The 12,446-nt window shown below is 45.9% G+C and overlaps 1 protein-coding gene across 2 annotated transcripts in view; it reads right to left on the bottom strand.

The window, feature by feature from the left end:
• The window catches only part of GMPPB (GDP-mannose pyrophosphorylase B), a 284,530-nt gene that overhangs the window by 195,050 nt on the left and 77,034 nt on the right, over positions 1-12,446 (bottom strand). For both annotated transcript variants that reach the window (XM_086938773.1, XM_086938774.1), the window contains exon 3: positions 851-931. In XM_086938773.1, the coding sequence (XP_086794899.1) occupies positions 851-931 (81 nt within the window). The remainder of the gene's footprint in view (positions 1-850; positions 932-12,446) is intronic.

Genomic DNA, 12,446 nt, shown 5'->3' with positions numbered 1-12,446 from the left:
CGCGGAAAGTCCTGTACAGAAATGATGTCTAAGTAGCTCCAGCGACCTCATCCCAGCGCCAACGACACAAGCGACGCACGCGGAGCCGCACGACAACGTCCACCGACGCGCAGGGGTACTGCTGACAAAAACATTCCGGATCCAGTAGGACCCCTGGGGGTAATTCTAAGGTAAGGAATCTATCACTACTAATGTTTCTTAAAGATGTATCGTTAACAAAGGTAAGTAACTTGTGCGTTCAAACTAGGCGGGGTTTGCAAGGTCTGACCTGGAAGTTATCAGGACAGTTGTTGCCTAAACATTATGGGGGAAGGAGAAGACAAAATGTTAACTTTTTACTGGAATTAGTAAGTGGACTGACTGTACAGAAGGAATTTCTGACTGCACTCACTTTCTACCAGGATTTAAAAACATGCAAGAACAGTAACGAGACTGAAGAGGATGACACCACAACTGTATCTAAGTAGCAACACGAAAAAAACATTGCAATGCCGGTTCAGACCCTTATTCTTAAGACTGAATGTCCCAACAAAGCAAAGGTACTGCCACACTGTCAACTACATGTCTTGATTATTCTCGTTCCTCTTGCATTTCTTTAGTGCATTCTTCAGGGGTTCCCTTTGTGTACCCTACAGATATAAACAAATCACCACTTCTTCTGTTCAATCGTTTCACTTTGTTTTGCAAATGAAATTTCAAATAAGTGGAATTTTGTTTTCAAGAATTACCCAAAGTGGTTTATGATGCGTTAGGAGACATTGCATGTGATGTTTTATGAAGTTTAATAAACTAAATGGGTGAAGAGAAAAACAATAGTCAGTTATGGGAAACAAACTCTTACAACTCTTACCCTATGTTCCTGTTCCTTCATTTCCTTCTCCAACATCTCAGACATATAACTGACAGCCAGGATCACATGAGTTACACCAGCCTGTAGAAAGAAGAAAAAGGCAAGGCTGTTTGTTAGTGACGAGCCTGGCTCCTATCTGCACCCACAACCAATCATTCACCAGCGAGATACAGCAATTAGAATGCCATATTAAAACGCATACTGTTAGAGTTTACAAATACGATTTTAGCATTTGCGTAAAGTCCAAATTAACATGAAGACGTCAGTGTTCCCATCATGCTCTTACGGTTCTTGTGAAAGTTTTTCACCAACCCAAAGGTCGGTATTCAGTACGCCATGGAGAAGTTGTAGGCCACTTCAGCTTGTTCCCCTATTCCCTCTCAAGTATCGTTTTTGTACCCCTATCAGAAATCTCCATCCTGGGGAATTCAACATGTGAAACAATCCCTAGGAGCACCCTCACAACTAACCTATCAGTTGTGCTTCTCAGAGGTTCTGCATAAGGGTCCTTAGTAGCATGGTTCACCTCACCCATGATGTACTTGTTGCTTGATGCAGAATGGGGTAGGGGGCACAATGTGATCAATTTCTTAATGCATATCTGCCCAAACTGCACACTTACAACAGGTGATTAGGTATTAGCTCCTAGCTCAGGATTCAAGGGCTCGCTGTACACCAGTCTGTCGTCCCAGCCAATGCAATGCCTTCTGATCACTCCTTGACAGGCCTGGGCTACGTTTCCCAAATCCCATAAATGGAGGGCACTTGTGCTCAGGTTTCCACGAGCAATTACTTCAACACATGAGTGCCTGATCCTCTCACTACCCTTCTGCAGTCCTTGCCAATGTCGGATGTACACAGTCTTCTACTGAGACTGATGTGCAGCCCATGCCTTATTAAGCACAGCTGCCATGGTGAAAGAAATGTAAGCTTCTAGCCTTGGAACTAACCTGGGTGCAGTGAGTTCATTAATTCAAAGGCATCCAGGACACTGTTTTCATCCCTTCCCATCCACACATTAATCATGAAATGAAATTAAATGAAATGAAAAGAATCTTATATCGCGCAACTAAGCCCGAAGGCATCAAGGCGCCTAACAGCAAATCCATAAAAAGAAATGAACAGTAACTACGGGTACGCCCTTGCAAACAGCCATGTTTTCAATGCTTTCCGAAAAAGCAAAACGGAGGACTGAGATTTAATTTCACAAGGAAGGGTATTCCATAACTTAGGGGCAATTGAAGAGAAAGCCCTACCGCCCCATTTACTCCTACGGAAGCGAGGTACCACCAGCAGGCTCCTTGAGGAGGAGCGTAGGTCTCTGTCCGGTACATAGGGTAGCAGCAGTTTGACACCCCCCGCACCCTTACCGGAGAGTGCGCCGTAGGTCAGGCAGAGCGTTTTAAAGATGATCCTCGATTCTATAGGGAGCCAGTGTAAGGCCTTCCTAGCTGCCGTTGCTGACGCTAATCTAGGAGCGTCCAGAACAAATTTGGCTGCCACATTTTGGGCAGTCTGAAGACGCTGTATCAAGCTTTTATTCATGCCGGTGTATAAGGCGAAGCGACAAGAGCTACCACCACTTGCTTCCACGCCAGAGGAGACAGATAATGTTTTATTTTTCGAAGTATTTTAATGATACCCCAGCAGGTAGCAACAGTTCTGTTCACCTGCAGAGTCATGGAGAGGGCGGGGTCAATCAATACTCCCAAGTTCCGTGCCGACTCCGTAGGAGTAGGACAGGTCCTCAACGAAAGCGGCCACCATTCAGGTGACCAGATGTTATTGTTTGGGCCAAACACCAAGATCTCAGTCTTCTCACTGTTCAACTTTAGTGAATTATAGATCATCCACTGGGACACTGCTTCCATCCAGTTCCTGAAGTTGAATGGTGACGAGTTGCCCAGGTGGGAGAGGGACACCAAGATCTGTGTGTCATCAGCATAAGAGATTACCTCCATCCCAAAAGATCTAACCAGCCTGGCAAGCGGGGTCACATAGATGTTAAACAGGGTCGGACTTAATGTCGACCCCTGTGGAACCCCACATTGCACAGGCAGGGATGGAGATAGGAAGTCTCCCAGCTTAACCCTCTGTTCCCTCTGGTCCAGAAAGGAGGCCAGCAGATTCAAAGCCACCCCATCCACCCCTATCTCCCTCAGGCGAGATGTTAAAACCGAAGGGGATAGGGTATCGAAGGCGGCAGTCAAGTCCAGAAGGACCAGGATGGTGGTATGTCCCTGGTCTACCTCCATGCGGATGTTGTTCAGTACGACCGTAAGGGCTGACTCGGTACTATGGTGCCTCCTGAAGCCGTGTTGAGATTGATCTAAGAGACCCGAGGAGTCAAGAAATGCCGCCAGATGTTGATTGAGATGAGTCTCCAGCATCTTTGCCGGAGCTGGAAGCAAAGAAATGGGGCGATAATTCTTAAGCACCTCGGGATCTAGTGTAGGCTTCTTTAGGAGGGGTTTGACCACCGCACTCTTCCATTGAGATGGGAAAATGCCTTCTCTCATAGCCGTATTCATGATGTCCAACAATAAGGGCAGTAAGGAGTCTCTGCACTCCTTCAGGACCTTAAGGGGGCATGGGTCCAATGGGGACCCCGACTTTGTCTTATTTAAAAGCAGGTCAAGCTCCTGATAAGATAAAGGCGGAAACTCGGACAAACTCAGAGGTGGTAGGGAAAACCTCCTTCGAGAGAGGAAAAGAGGGGGCGGGCGGAGGAAGGGTAACGGATCTTTGTAATTCGAGATTCTAATAAATGTCCGCAATCTTCGAGTGGAAGAATCCTGCGATTTTATCACAGAATTCCTGGGAGCTTACTATAGGGTCCGGCATCTGTAACGTGCAGAGTGAGTCCACTATTTTGAAAAGATCCCTGGGAGAGGAAAGAGTCATTGTCAGGTTAGCAAAGTACTCTTGCTTCACTCTAATGATCTCCATCTTGTACTCCTTGAGGGGTTTCTTTTGTTTATCCCTCTCCTTAAAGTTCCAACTCGCCCGCCAAAGCCTTTCTTGCTTCCTGTACCCCTGCCTCATGAGCCTAAGAGGCTCCGAAAACCAGGGTGCACAAGGTTTCTTTCTCGCAGAATAGCAAGAAGAAAGGGGAGCCAGCACATCTACTTCTGCACTAATGGCTTTGGACAATTCAGAAGCGGCTAGATTGACATCCTCAAAAAGATCCGCTTTGTAATTTTGCATCAGAGTGGCCAACGAGGCGCTCGTGATCTTCCGGAGGTTCCTCCTGGATTTGGTTTGGCTAGGGACACCAGTTTTCGAAAGCACCGAGGCGACCCGGAGCTCCAAAGGAACGGCAAAGTGGTCGGACAAGGCCAAAGGGATGGGATCGTCTATTTTAAGCCTATCATCATTAGAAAAAACTGTGTCCAGAATATGACCCGCCTGATGAGTAGGATGTTTGACCAGTTGCAAGAGATCACATGCAGACAGTGAGTCCAGAAGGGCCAAGGAATCTTTAGATTCAGGAATATCCAAGTGAAAGTTTAGGTCACCCAGAACTGTCAGATTGGCAGATCCGAAATAGGGCTCTAGAATGTTAAGAAGAGACTGACTGAAGTCTCTCCTAGGCCCGGGAGGTCTGTACACCAGGATACCCACAAAAGGGGCAGCATAGGGAGATTTTATAAGAAAATAAAGGGCTTGAAAAAGGTCGGAGGGCCTGGAGAGTTGAATGGTATGACAGGAATGGGAGGTCCTATAGAGAATTCCAAGGCCGCCTCCTCTACGCCCCACTCTATCCAGTCTAGCTAAAGAGAACCCATCCGGCACAGCCTCTACCAAGACAGGTCCCGAAGACTCAGTGGCCCAGGTTTCGGTAAGAAACACCCATGTGGGCTTTCTTGCTGTGACAAACTCACTAAAGGCGATGTTATTTTTCACTAGAGATCTGGTGTTAATCAGAAAGCCCGATTCCTTCAGGGGAGGAAGCGTAGGGGAGGTGGCAAAGGATGGGGGGGGGGGGGGGGGCTAAAAGTGCGAGCTGCCGGTGGCTTACCACAAATGTTGAAGCAGTTACAGTAAAAGGCGTCTCGGAGAGTCTCCGGAGAACAGGAAAAATGGCATGGTAGCCGAGCAGGTCTCAAACGGTTGAGATCCTGGTAAGAATACAAAGGACCTGCCAGAGAAGACATATCGAGTCCACCCAGGGTCCGGAGTCTCCTGCCCTTTAGCCGTCCTTAGCGCGGACGGGCGCAGACGGACTGGACTCTGGCGTGACTCCGGCGTCACTTCGGCTCAAACGCTGCGCCTAGAAAGGGCAGCTTTATATGCAGGTCAGCGTGTCCTTGTGACAGCTGGTCTGCAAACAAAAATGGCGCCGCCAGGCGTCCAAGTCTCCCCCCAAGATGGCCGCAAAAAGCGTGAGGTGAATCAAGGGACCCGCAAAAGCGCGGTGCTGTTACCAATTATAGTGCAGGTATGGCAGTATAGACTTCAACCCTGACAAGCGGATACTCCACGTCATCTCCGCTGGTCACTAGGCTTGCACTACTGGCACCAGGATAATTGTCCTCAGGTTGGAGACATCACAGTCTTGTAAGTACCAGTATTATCAGGATAGGAACACACCTCTTGGTGTTTTGGTTAATCTGATTTAGAGCATATGGGTTCCACTCCCAGATTTCCATTGCTACTACGTTAAATGGCAGAGGGCCCAACTGGGCCCCCTCCCTGACAAACAGTATGCTGACCATCAGGCGCAGAGCCAGTAGAGTATCCTTGGCAGGGCAAGCTCTTAAAATGACCTTCTTGTCAATGGTCAACAGCTTGGCATGCCCTGCAGCAGTCCTCTTAGCGGATATGGACAAAGCTTTTGACTCGGTTAGCTGGCCGTACTTATTCGCTCTGCTGCAGAGCATCAACTTTGGCCCACACTTCCTCAATTATGTGAAACTCCTATATACCAACTGGACAGCCTTGATCAGTCGCAAGGACGTTTTTTTTACAGAGTTTTAATAGCGCGAACTTGACCCGAATCGGGTATCAGAGCGCTTTACATAGCACCAGTTGCATTACATGAGGACACATTCATTTTTATTAGGCACCGGGAGATTAAGTGATTTGCACAGAATCACAGGATGTTCAGCGTCATTGCCGAGACTCGAACCCAGTTCCCCAGATTCGAGGTCGACCGCCCTAGAACCCAGTTCCCCAGATTAGAGGTTGACCGACCTAGCCGTTAGGCCAACTCCTCTCTGAAGGTATCTCTTAAGTAGAATACAGGGATCTTTTTTAATTATATAATAAACAGTGTTCTATCAAAAATAGCAGAGAAATGAGAGGTGTCACTGTCACCCAGGACTGCGTGGGGTGCACCACATCCCTCCAATTATATCTCTCTTTTACTATCCAATGGCACGGAAAGCAGCATTAGGACCCTGGGGCCTTTGCTAGGCCACTGAACGAAACCTCTAAAAAAATGCCCTCCTTGTAATATAATAGAAGCTCAGGTCAGAAAAGGCTAACATTCACTTTTCTATCTGCACAAGGTAAGTGGGTTCAATAGCATGAAGGGGCAACCTTTGCTTGCTTACTTTTGAAAATATTTCTGCTCCAAAATCTTTCATCCTTTAAGATGGTGTGTACTGAGGGAGGAAACAACATGTGTGAGCTTTACATCACCTGCTACTTATAAATGAGATATCCAACAATTTCCCCATTTTTTGGGACAGTGTGTCCTGGTGTGTAGACACACTAAAAACTGGAGACAGCCCTATGTGGCATAAAAACACATGTCTCGCAAGACTATTATTTTCACTGGAGCACAAGCATGTGCACCACACACAAATACAGGCACGTGCTCCTGCGTATGTGTGCACACACACCAACACATTCTCATGTACTACAAACACACACACACACTTATGCATACACACGCACACCTCTCTAGGGAGCTGTTCTCTATGACACACAAGCACATTCACATAAACACACGCACACACGTTTTACGGGGCAGTTCCATTATATAGATATATGTCACCATGATGTCTTCTCGACTCCCTTCATGGTGGGTACAGGCACCCGCCAGGAATACCTAATCTCCCGCTATTATTTGGCCATGCAATCGAATCCCTAGCAAACGGAGTACTCTAGGACGCCCTGCTGATGAGATATGACTGGTCACAGGAGCTCTCAGACTGAGGTTCTCTCTATGCTGACGATGCACTGTTCTTCCTCACTAATCCACGCTCCTCCTGCCCGCGTCTATTGCAGGTCCTTTGTATCTTTGGGGAGATGTCGGGATTGCCTACGAACGTAGGCAAATCGACTGTTATTCATGAAAGAGTCAGAGAGATAGTGCATGGGCTTCCAATCTCAATATTGTAACAGATGGTTTCAAATATCTGGGTGTACATATCACCCCGAATCCAGCTCTGGCCTGGGACCATAATATCACCCCATTACTACCCCGCGTACGTGAGGAGACCAAGGTCTGGTCCCCATTGCCTCTCTCCCTTTTGGGCTCTTCGATGATCTATAAAATGGTGTCCATGCCACGACTGCTCTATCTATTACAGAATTACCCATTCCCCAATGCCCCCCCCCACCCAACATGGTTCAAGCGGACCAACACAGCTTTCACACAGTTCTTATGGAACGGGGCGGTGCATATTACCCCATGTTATGTTATGTTCATTTATTTTCTAAAGCGCTCAACTCACCCTGGGGCATCTCGGCGCTGCCTAGCAAGTAGTAACCTGAGGATTGAAAAGACCAGAGCAGATCAGAGGTAGCATTTAGAACAAACCCCTATGGACGTGTGTTCAGTCCACTTTTAATGGGGGTATTGCTGTCCCAGACATTCACTCCTATTATGCAGCATCTCACCTTCTCCTTATCAATGAATGGTGGTACGAACCATGGGCCGACCCCTGTGTACGCGACAGAGTGCTAGGCAACGGGAGATGCCTCACTTACACACACCTTAAATGGCGGCAAGGTAAGCAGTCACATCTCACATGGAACCCAAATCGTGTTCAGACTGTGGAAATAAACACGGAAACGGATGGTTTGGTGAACCCGATTAACTCAGATGACTCCTTTTGGAGGGGGTGAACTTTATGACTCAGCTGGCGTCCCTCTTAGGATTCCGGCAGTGGGATTCCATCGGCATCTTAACTCTGGGGGATATCATGCAAGGCCCAAATCTTAAATCCTTTCAGGAACTGCAGAATGATTTTCAACTGTATGATATTTTCAATAACGGCATGCCGTAACTCCCTATATTCAGGGTTTGCAAGACCTACCAGAATTCAGCCCACTAGAGGGCAGATTATTGAGGGGAATTCTGGGCAATAACAAAATAAGACCAGTATTTCAGACACTAGTGACACATAGGAACTCCACACTTCCGGCCTTGAGACAGACTTGGCACTTAGACATATCCATACTGGAAAATGATGATTGACTGAGGTTCTGATGGTCCCACTTGAAGAGGTGATATCGTCCAGGCTGCAACTTATTCAACTAAAATTCCTTCATAGAGTATATTTCACTAGATATCACTTATGATGGATGGGAGTCATTGCCTCACTAAGATGTCTGAGGTGTGAATTGGCTGACGGCACCTTTATACACACAGTCTGAAAGTGTACAACCTTGTTGAGCTTCTGGAGAGTGGGTTGTGACATGTTTGGAGAGGGTGCTGCCATGGGCGATCCCCTTCCACATAAAGACAATATTACTCCACAGTACAGAGGGCATAGGAGGTAATAGATATAAGAGGAATCTACTCTTTCAGGGACTAACTCTGGTTAAACGGGATATCCCAATGTTGTGGCGGGATGTGTCCCCGCCCACAATCGGCGCCTGGAAGTTGGGAATGGAACACTGCATGGGGATGGAAGTAGCGGTGCTCTGGGCAACGGGGTGTCCATAGAAACACAAAAATATTTGACAGAGATGGGCACACTTCAGGGTATTGTTTTGGCACCGACACCATAAGCAGGCTCCATTCTTGAAACAGATATTTAACAGTTTAAAGAAAGATAATGAATCCCCCGATCTCCTAACATACACTAACACACAGCTGTATTCCCTGAATAAAGAGCATGAGAATATTGTCTGTGATGGTAGGGGCGATCTGTCTGCATATTATAGGTCTGTATACGAAGGGTGTGTGACGGGTTGTAAGTTCTGATTGGCCATGTTGGCCATTATGTAATATTCCAGCAAAATCTAATAAAATGGGTAATGGAAAAAAATGCCCTTCTTGTGTCACTTTGGGAATGGAGAAAATATTTTCCGTCCTTTTGCTCCGTCTAGGAATCCAATTGCCTTTCTGCTTTTCACCAAGCCTGGAACCTTGGGAAGGGCTTGGGTTCTTCCCTTCCAGGTTGGAACCGGTTTGCTGTGAGTTCTTCTCCCCCTTTGACTTAGAACAATGGTGCTTCATCCCCTAGTTAACCCAGTTAACCAACTAAATGACTTTCAATACTGCAGTTTTCTCTAGATTCTTTTAATTCTACTGATACAAATACTGACAAAGTGGGATACATCACTTTCTGATTCACTCTCACCATCAATCAGTCGATTATGAAAATCCTGATCATCCATCCCACTCATTCTAAATCATGCAACACCTCATAAATCTAGGAAATAGCATAGGTTCTCTAATCCTGCAATCAATGACAGTACTAGGCAAGCCTCAGCCCAAACGTCTAGTCAGAGCTTCTTTTTATTGTTCATAATTCATACTATCAGCCACATGGCATTTTACAGTCACACACTCACCCATACAGCCATTCACACATCCATGTATTCATTTATACAACCACTCACACACCTACTCACTCATCCATCCAGTCTGACAACACAGCCACTCACTCACCCATACAAGAACTCAAACAAGCACCAACACACCCATTCTTGCATCCATACAAGCACTCACCATCAGCTCACTCACCCTTACAGCCATTCACACAGAAGGCCACTCTCCAATACAGCCACTCACACACCAACTCACTTAACTGAACTATAACGTCTCTGTAACCTTTTTTTTTCCAGTGGAAAAAAAAGTATATTATATATATATATATATATATATATATATATATATATATATATATATATATATATATATATATATATATACATACATACACACACACATATATACATAAATACTTAGCTTCAATAAAAAAACAAAATGTTAAAGGTATGTTCTAGTTCGGTGACAATCTCTGTAACACATACTAATTTAAACAAAAAAAGCCACTACAATTCACCAGATATAGTTACTTGAAATCACTGTAACTTGTTCCCTAAAGTAACTATAACTTGTGCCCCTGACTGCAGTCAGACCCTGTGCCCAACCCCCTGTTGCTGCACATGGCTACTTATGTCATGCAACAATATACAAGGTGTCATTTTAAGCTAGACGCACCTACTGGCTTTGTTAAAGCCTCAAAATAATAGTGGCTGGGCCTATTGGCTTTGCCAAGAGGTCAACATTTATAAATAAAGCAGACCTACTGGATCTGCCAAAAAGTCACCAATAACAGAATGCAAAATGTATATTTAATAAATGCACACCTTGAAATGTTTTATAAAAGCGATAGTTATAAAATACTTTCAAAGCATTGAAAACAAAAAAAAAACATGTCTGAGCTTTTCAGTGCACAAAGTGCAGATACAGAACCAGCCGCTGGAGGTCCCTGCTCCAGCTGAAGAGCATACAGCTTAAAGTGCTTTTCAAAGTTATGGTAATCTCTCTGGGGGTCATGGATTTAATGACCCAGGAGACTTACTGTTTTAAAAAAAAATCTTGCTGAGGAGGCTGCTACACTCCTTGAAGCTCCCGCAACATTAAAAAAAGTTTGGTTGTGCCCGTGCCCCATTTAGCGGCACTATCAGCCAGAAAATAAAATAAGTACTTTGACATGATTGGGTGATCCTTGCCAGAGCAGTGAAAAAGAAACGAGTGAGTCCTAAAGCTCACTTATTTAATTTTTTTTTTTTGTGTGTGTACAGGCGCACACCCAGGACATTCAAGGCATGGCGACTTGCTGGAGAGTTTCAATGTGACCTCTGCTGGCCCCCTGCCACTACCGTGGAATTAGCGGACTATTTCTTTTTAAAGTGGGTACCCTGGTGCCCACCTGGGGTTCCCATGACAACGCTACTGATCAGGGGCCTTGGGCCGAGCCTTAATGACCCCCACAGGCTCCCCAGCCACCCTGTAAGGGGAGGGGGGGATTTTTGTTAAAAAGATTTAAGTGGGTGCCTAACAGGGGCACCCACATGCAGCTTAACATTAGACCTGCCAACTTATTGAAACATTTCACAGTGTGTAGAGGGATGTGGCCGTGGAAGGGCCTCGTACCGACAACAGGTCACCTTCACCCTCAATTGCCCCCAACTCTGGAGGTTGCTGACGTTGGTGTCCTGGGGTGTTTTCAGACTCCTTAATTGACATTGGCTACTCAGAGCCTTCAAAACAGCGTTTTCCCTCCCACCATGAGAATTTCGACTCTTCACTGGGTGACCGGGGGGGGGGGGGGGGGGGGGGCGATATTGTGTGAGACATGGTGGAACAGTGTGAGTTGGCAGGTCTGGGAGACGAAGGCCCTGCTGCCCCACCCAGCACCTATTGTGTAACTTTGCTCCCGCCCGGATGAGACCAGAGAGCTAAGTAGTGTCCCTCATTATAAAAATTTCCACACCGGGGATGGGGTTCTCCGGGCCCTTATGGAGGCTCTGGGAGGGAGTCTACATGCCCTTCCCCCGAAGAAAAAAATATATAACATTACAACACCCTCTCCAAGCACTCGCTCACCCCGGAGGTGGTATCGCCACAGAGTAGAGTAGCATAGAGTAGTGTGGGATGGTGCTGCGTGGAGTGGTGTAGCATAAAGGAGAATGGTGTGGCATGGCGTAGAGTAGAGCCCCATAAAGTAAAGTGGCACAGAGTAGAGTTGTGTGGAGTGGCGTAGAGTAGAGAGCACAGTGCCACAAAGTTAAGTAGAGAAGAGTGGCATAGAGTGGATAGAGTGATGTAAGTAGAGTAGTACTGTTGTGGGTGTAAGTAACTAAAGAATCAATAGAGACAACAAATAGGGTGAAAGTAACATAAATAGAAAGGCATATTCAATGTTAAAAGCACATTTTATTTTGAGGAATAAGACAGAAACAAAGACTGGGAAGAACACAGTTACTTGGCCTATGCTTCAGGGAGAAGCAAACACAGAAAAGGAAGCTAAGCTTATGGGAGTTAAGCAATCAAAAGATTGCAAATAAGAATAAAAACGAAAACAACCAATGGTATACTGTGGGTGGGTTGCAAGCTCACCGAATAGTGAACAATACGTCAGTCTGGCAGCACAGCAAATGTGCTGTGTAGGCGACATCTATAAAGTTGGGAGACTGCTGTGTGTATTAAATCGGCATTGCAAATCCTCTGCAGAGCGGATTAAAAATAATAATGTTATAACCATGCGAAAACTGGTAAGCGGATAATACGATGTGGGGATGGAACTCCCCGATAAACGAAAATACTACTGGGCATCACAACTAACTGCCATCAACCAATGCATATATCATCCAATTAACAAACCAGGATATAGAATGGATA

The sequence above is a fragment of the Lissotriton vulgaris genome, chromosome 9, assembly GCF_964263255.1.
Source record: "Lissotriton vulgaris chromosome 9, aLisVul1.2, whole genome shotgun sequence".
NCBI lineage: Eukaryota > Metazoa > Chordata > Amphibia > Caudata > Salamandridae > Lissotriton > Lissotriton vulgaris.
Note: the sequence above shows the minus strand (reverse complement) of the source record. Positions and strands in the feature narration are given on the sequence as shown.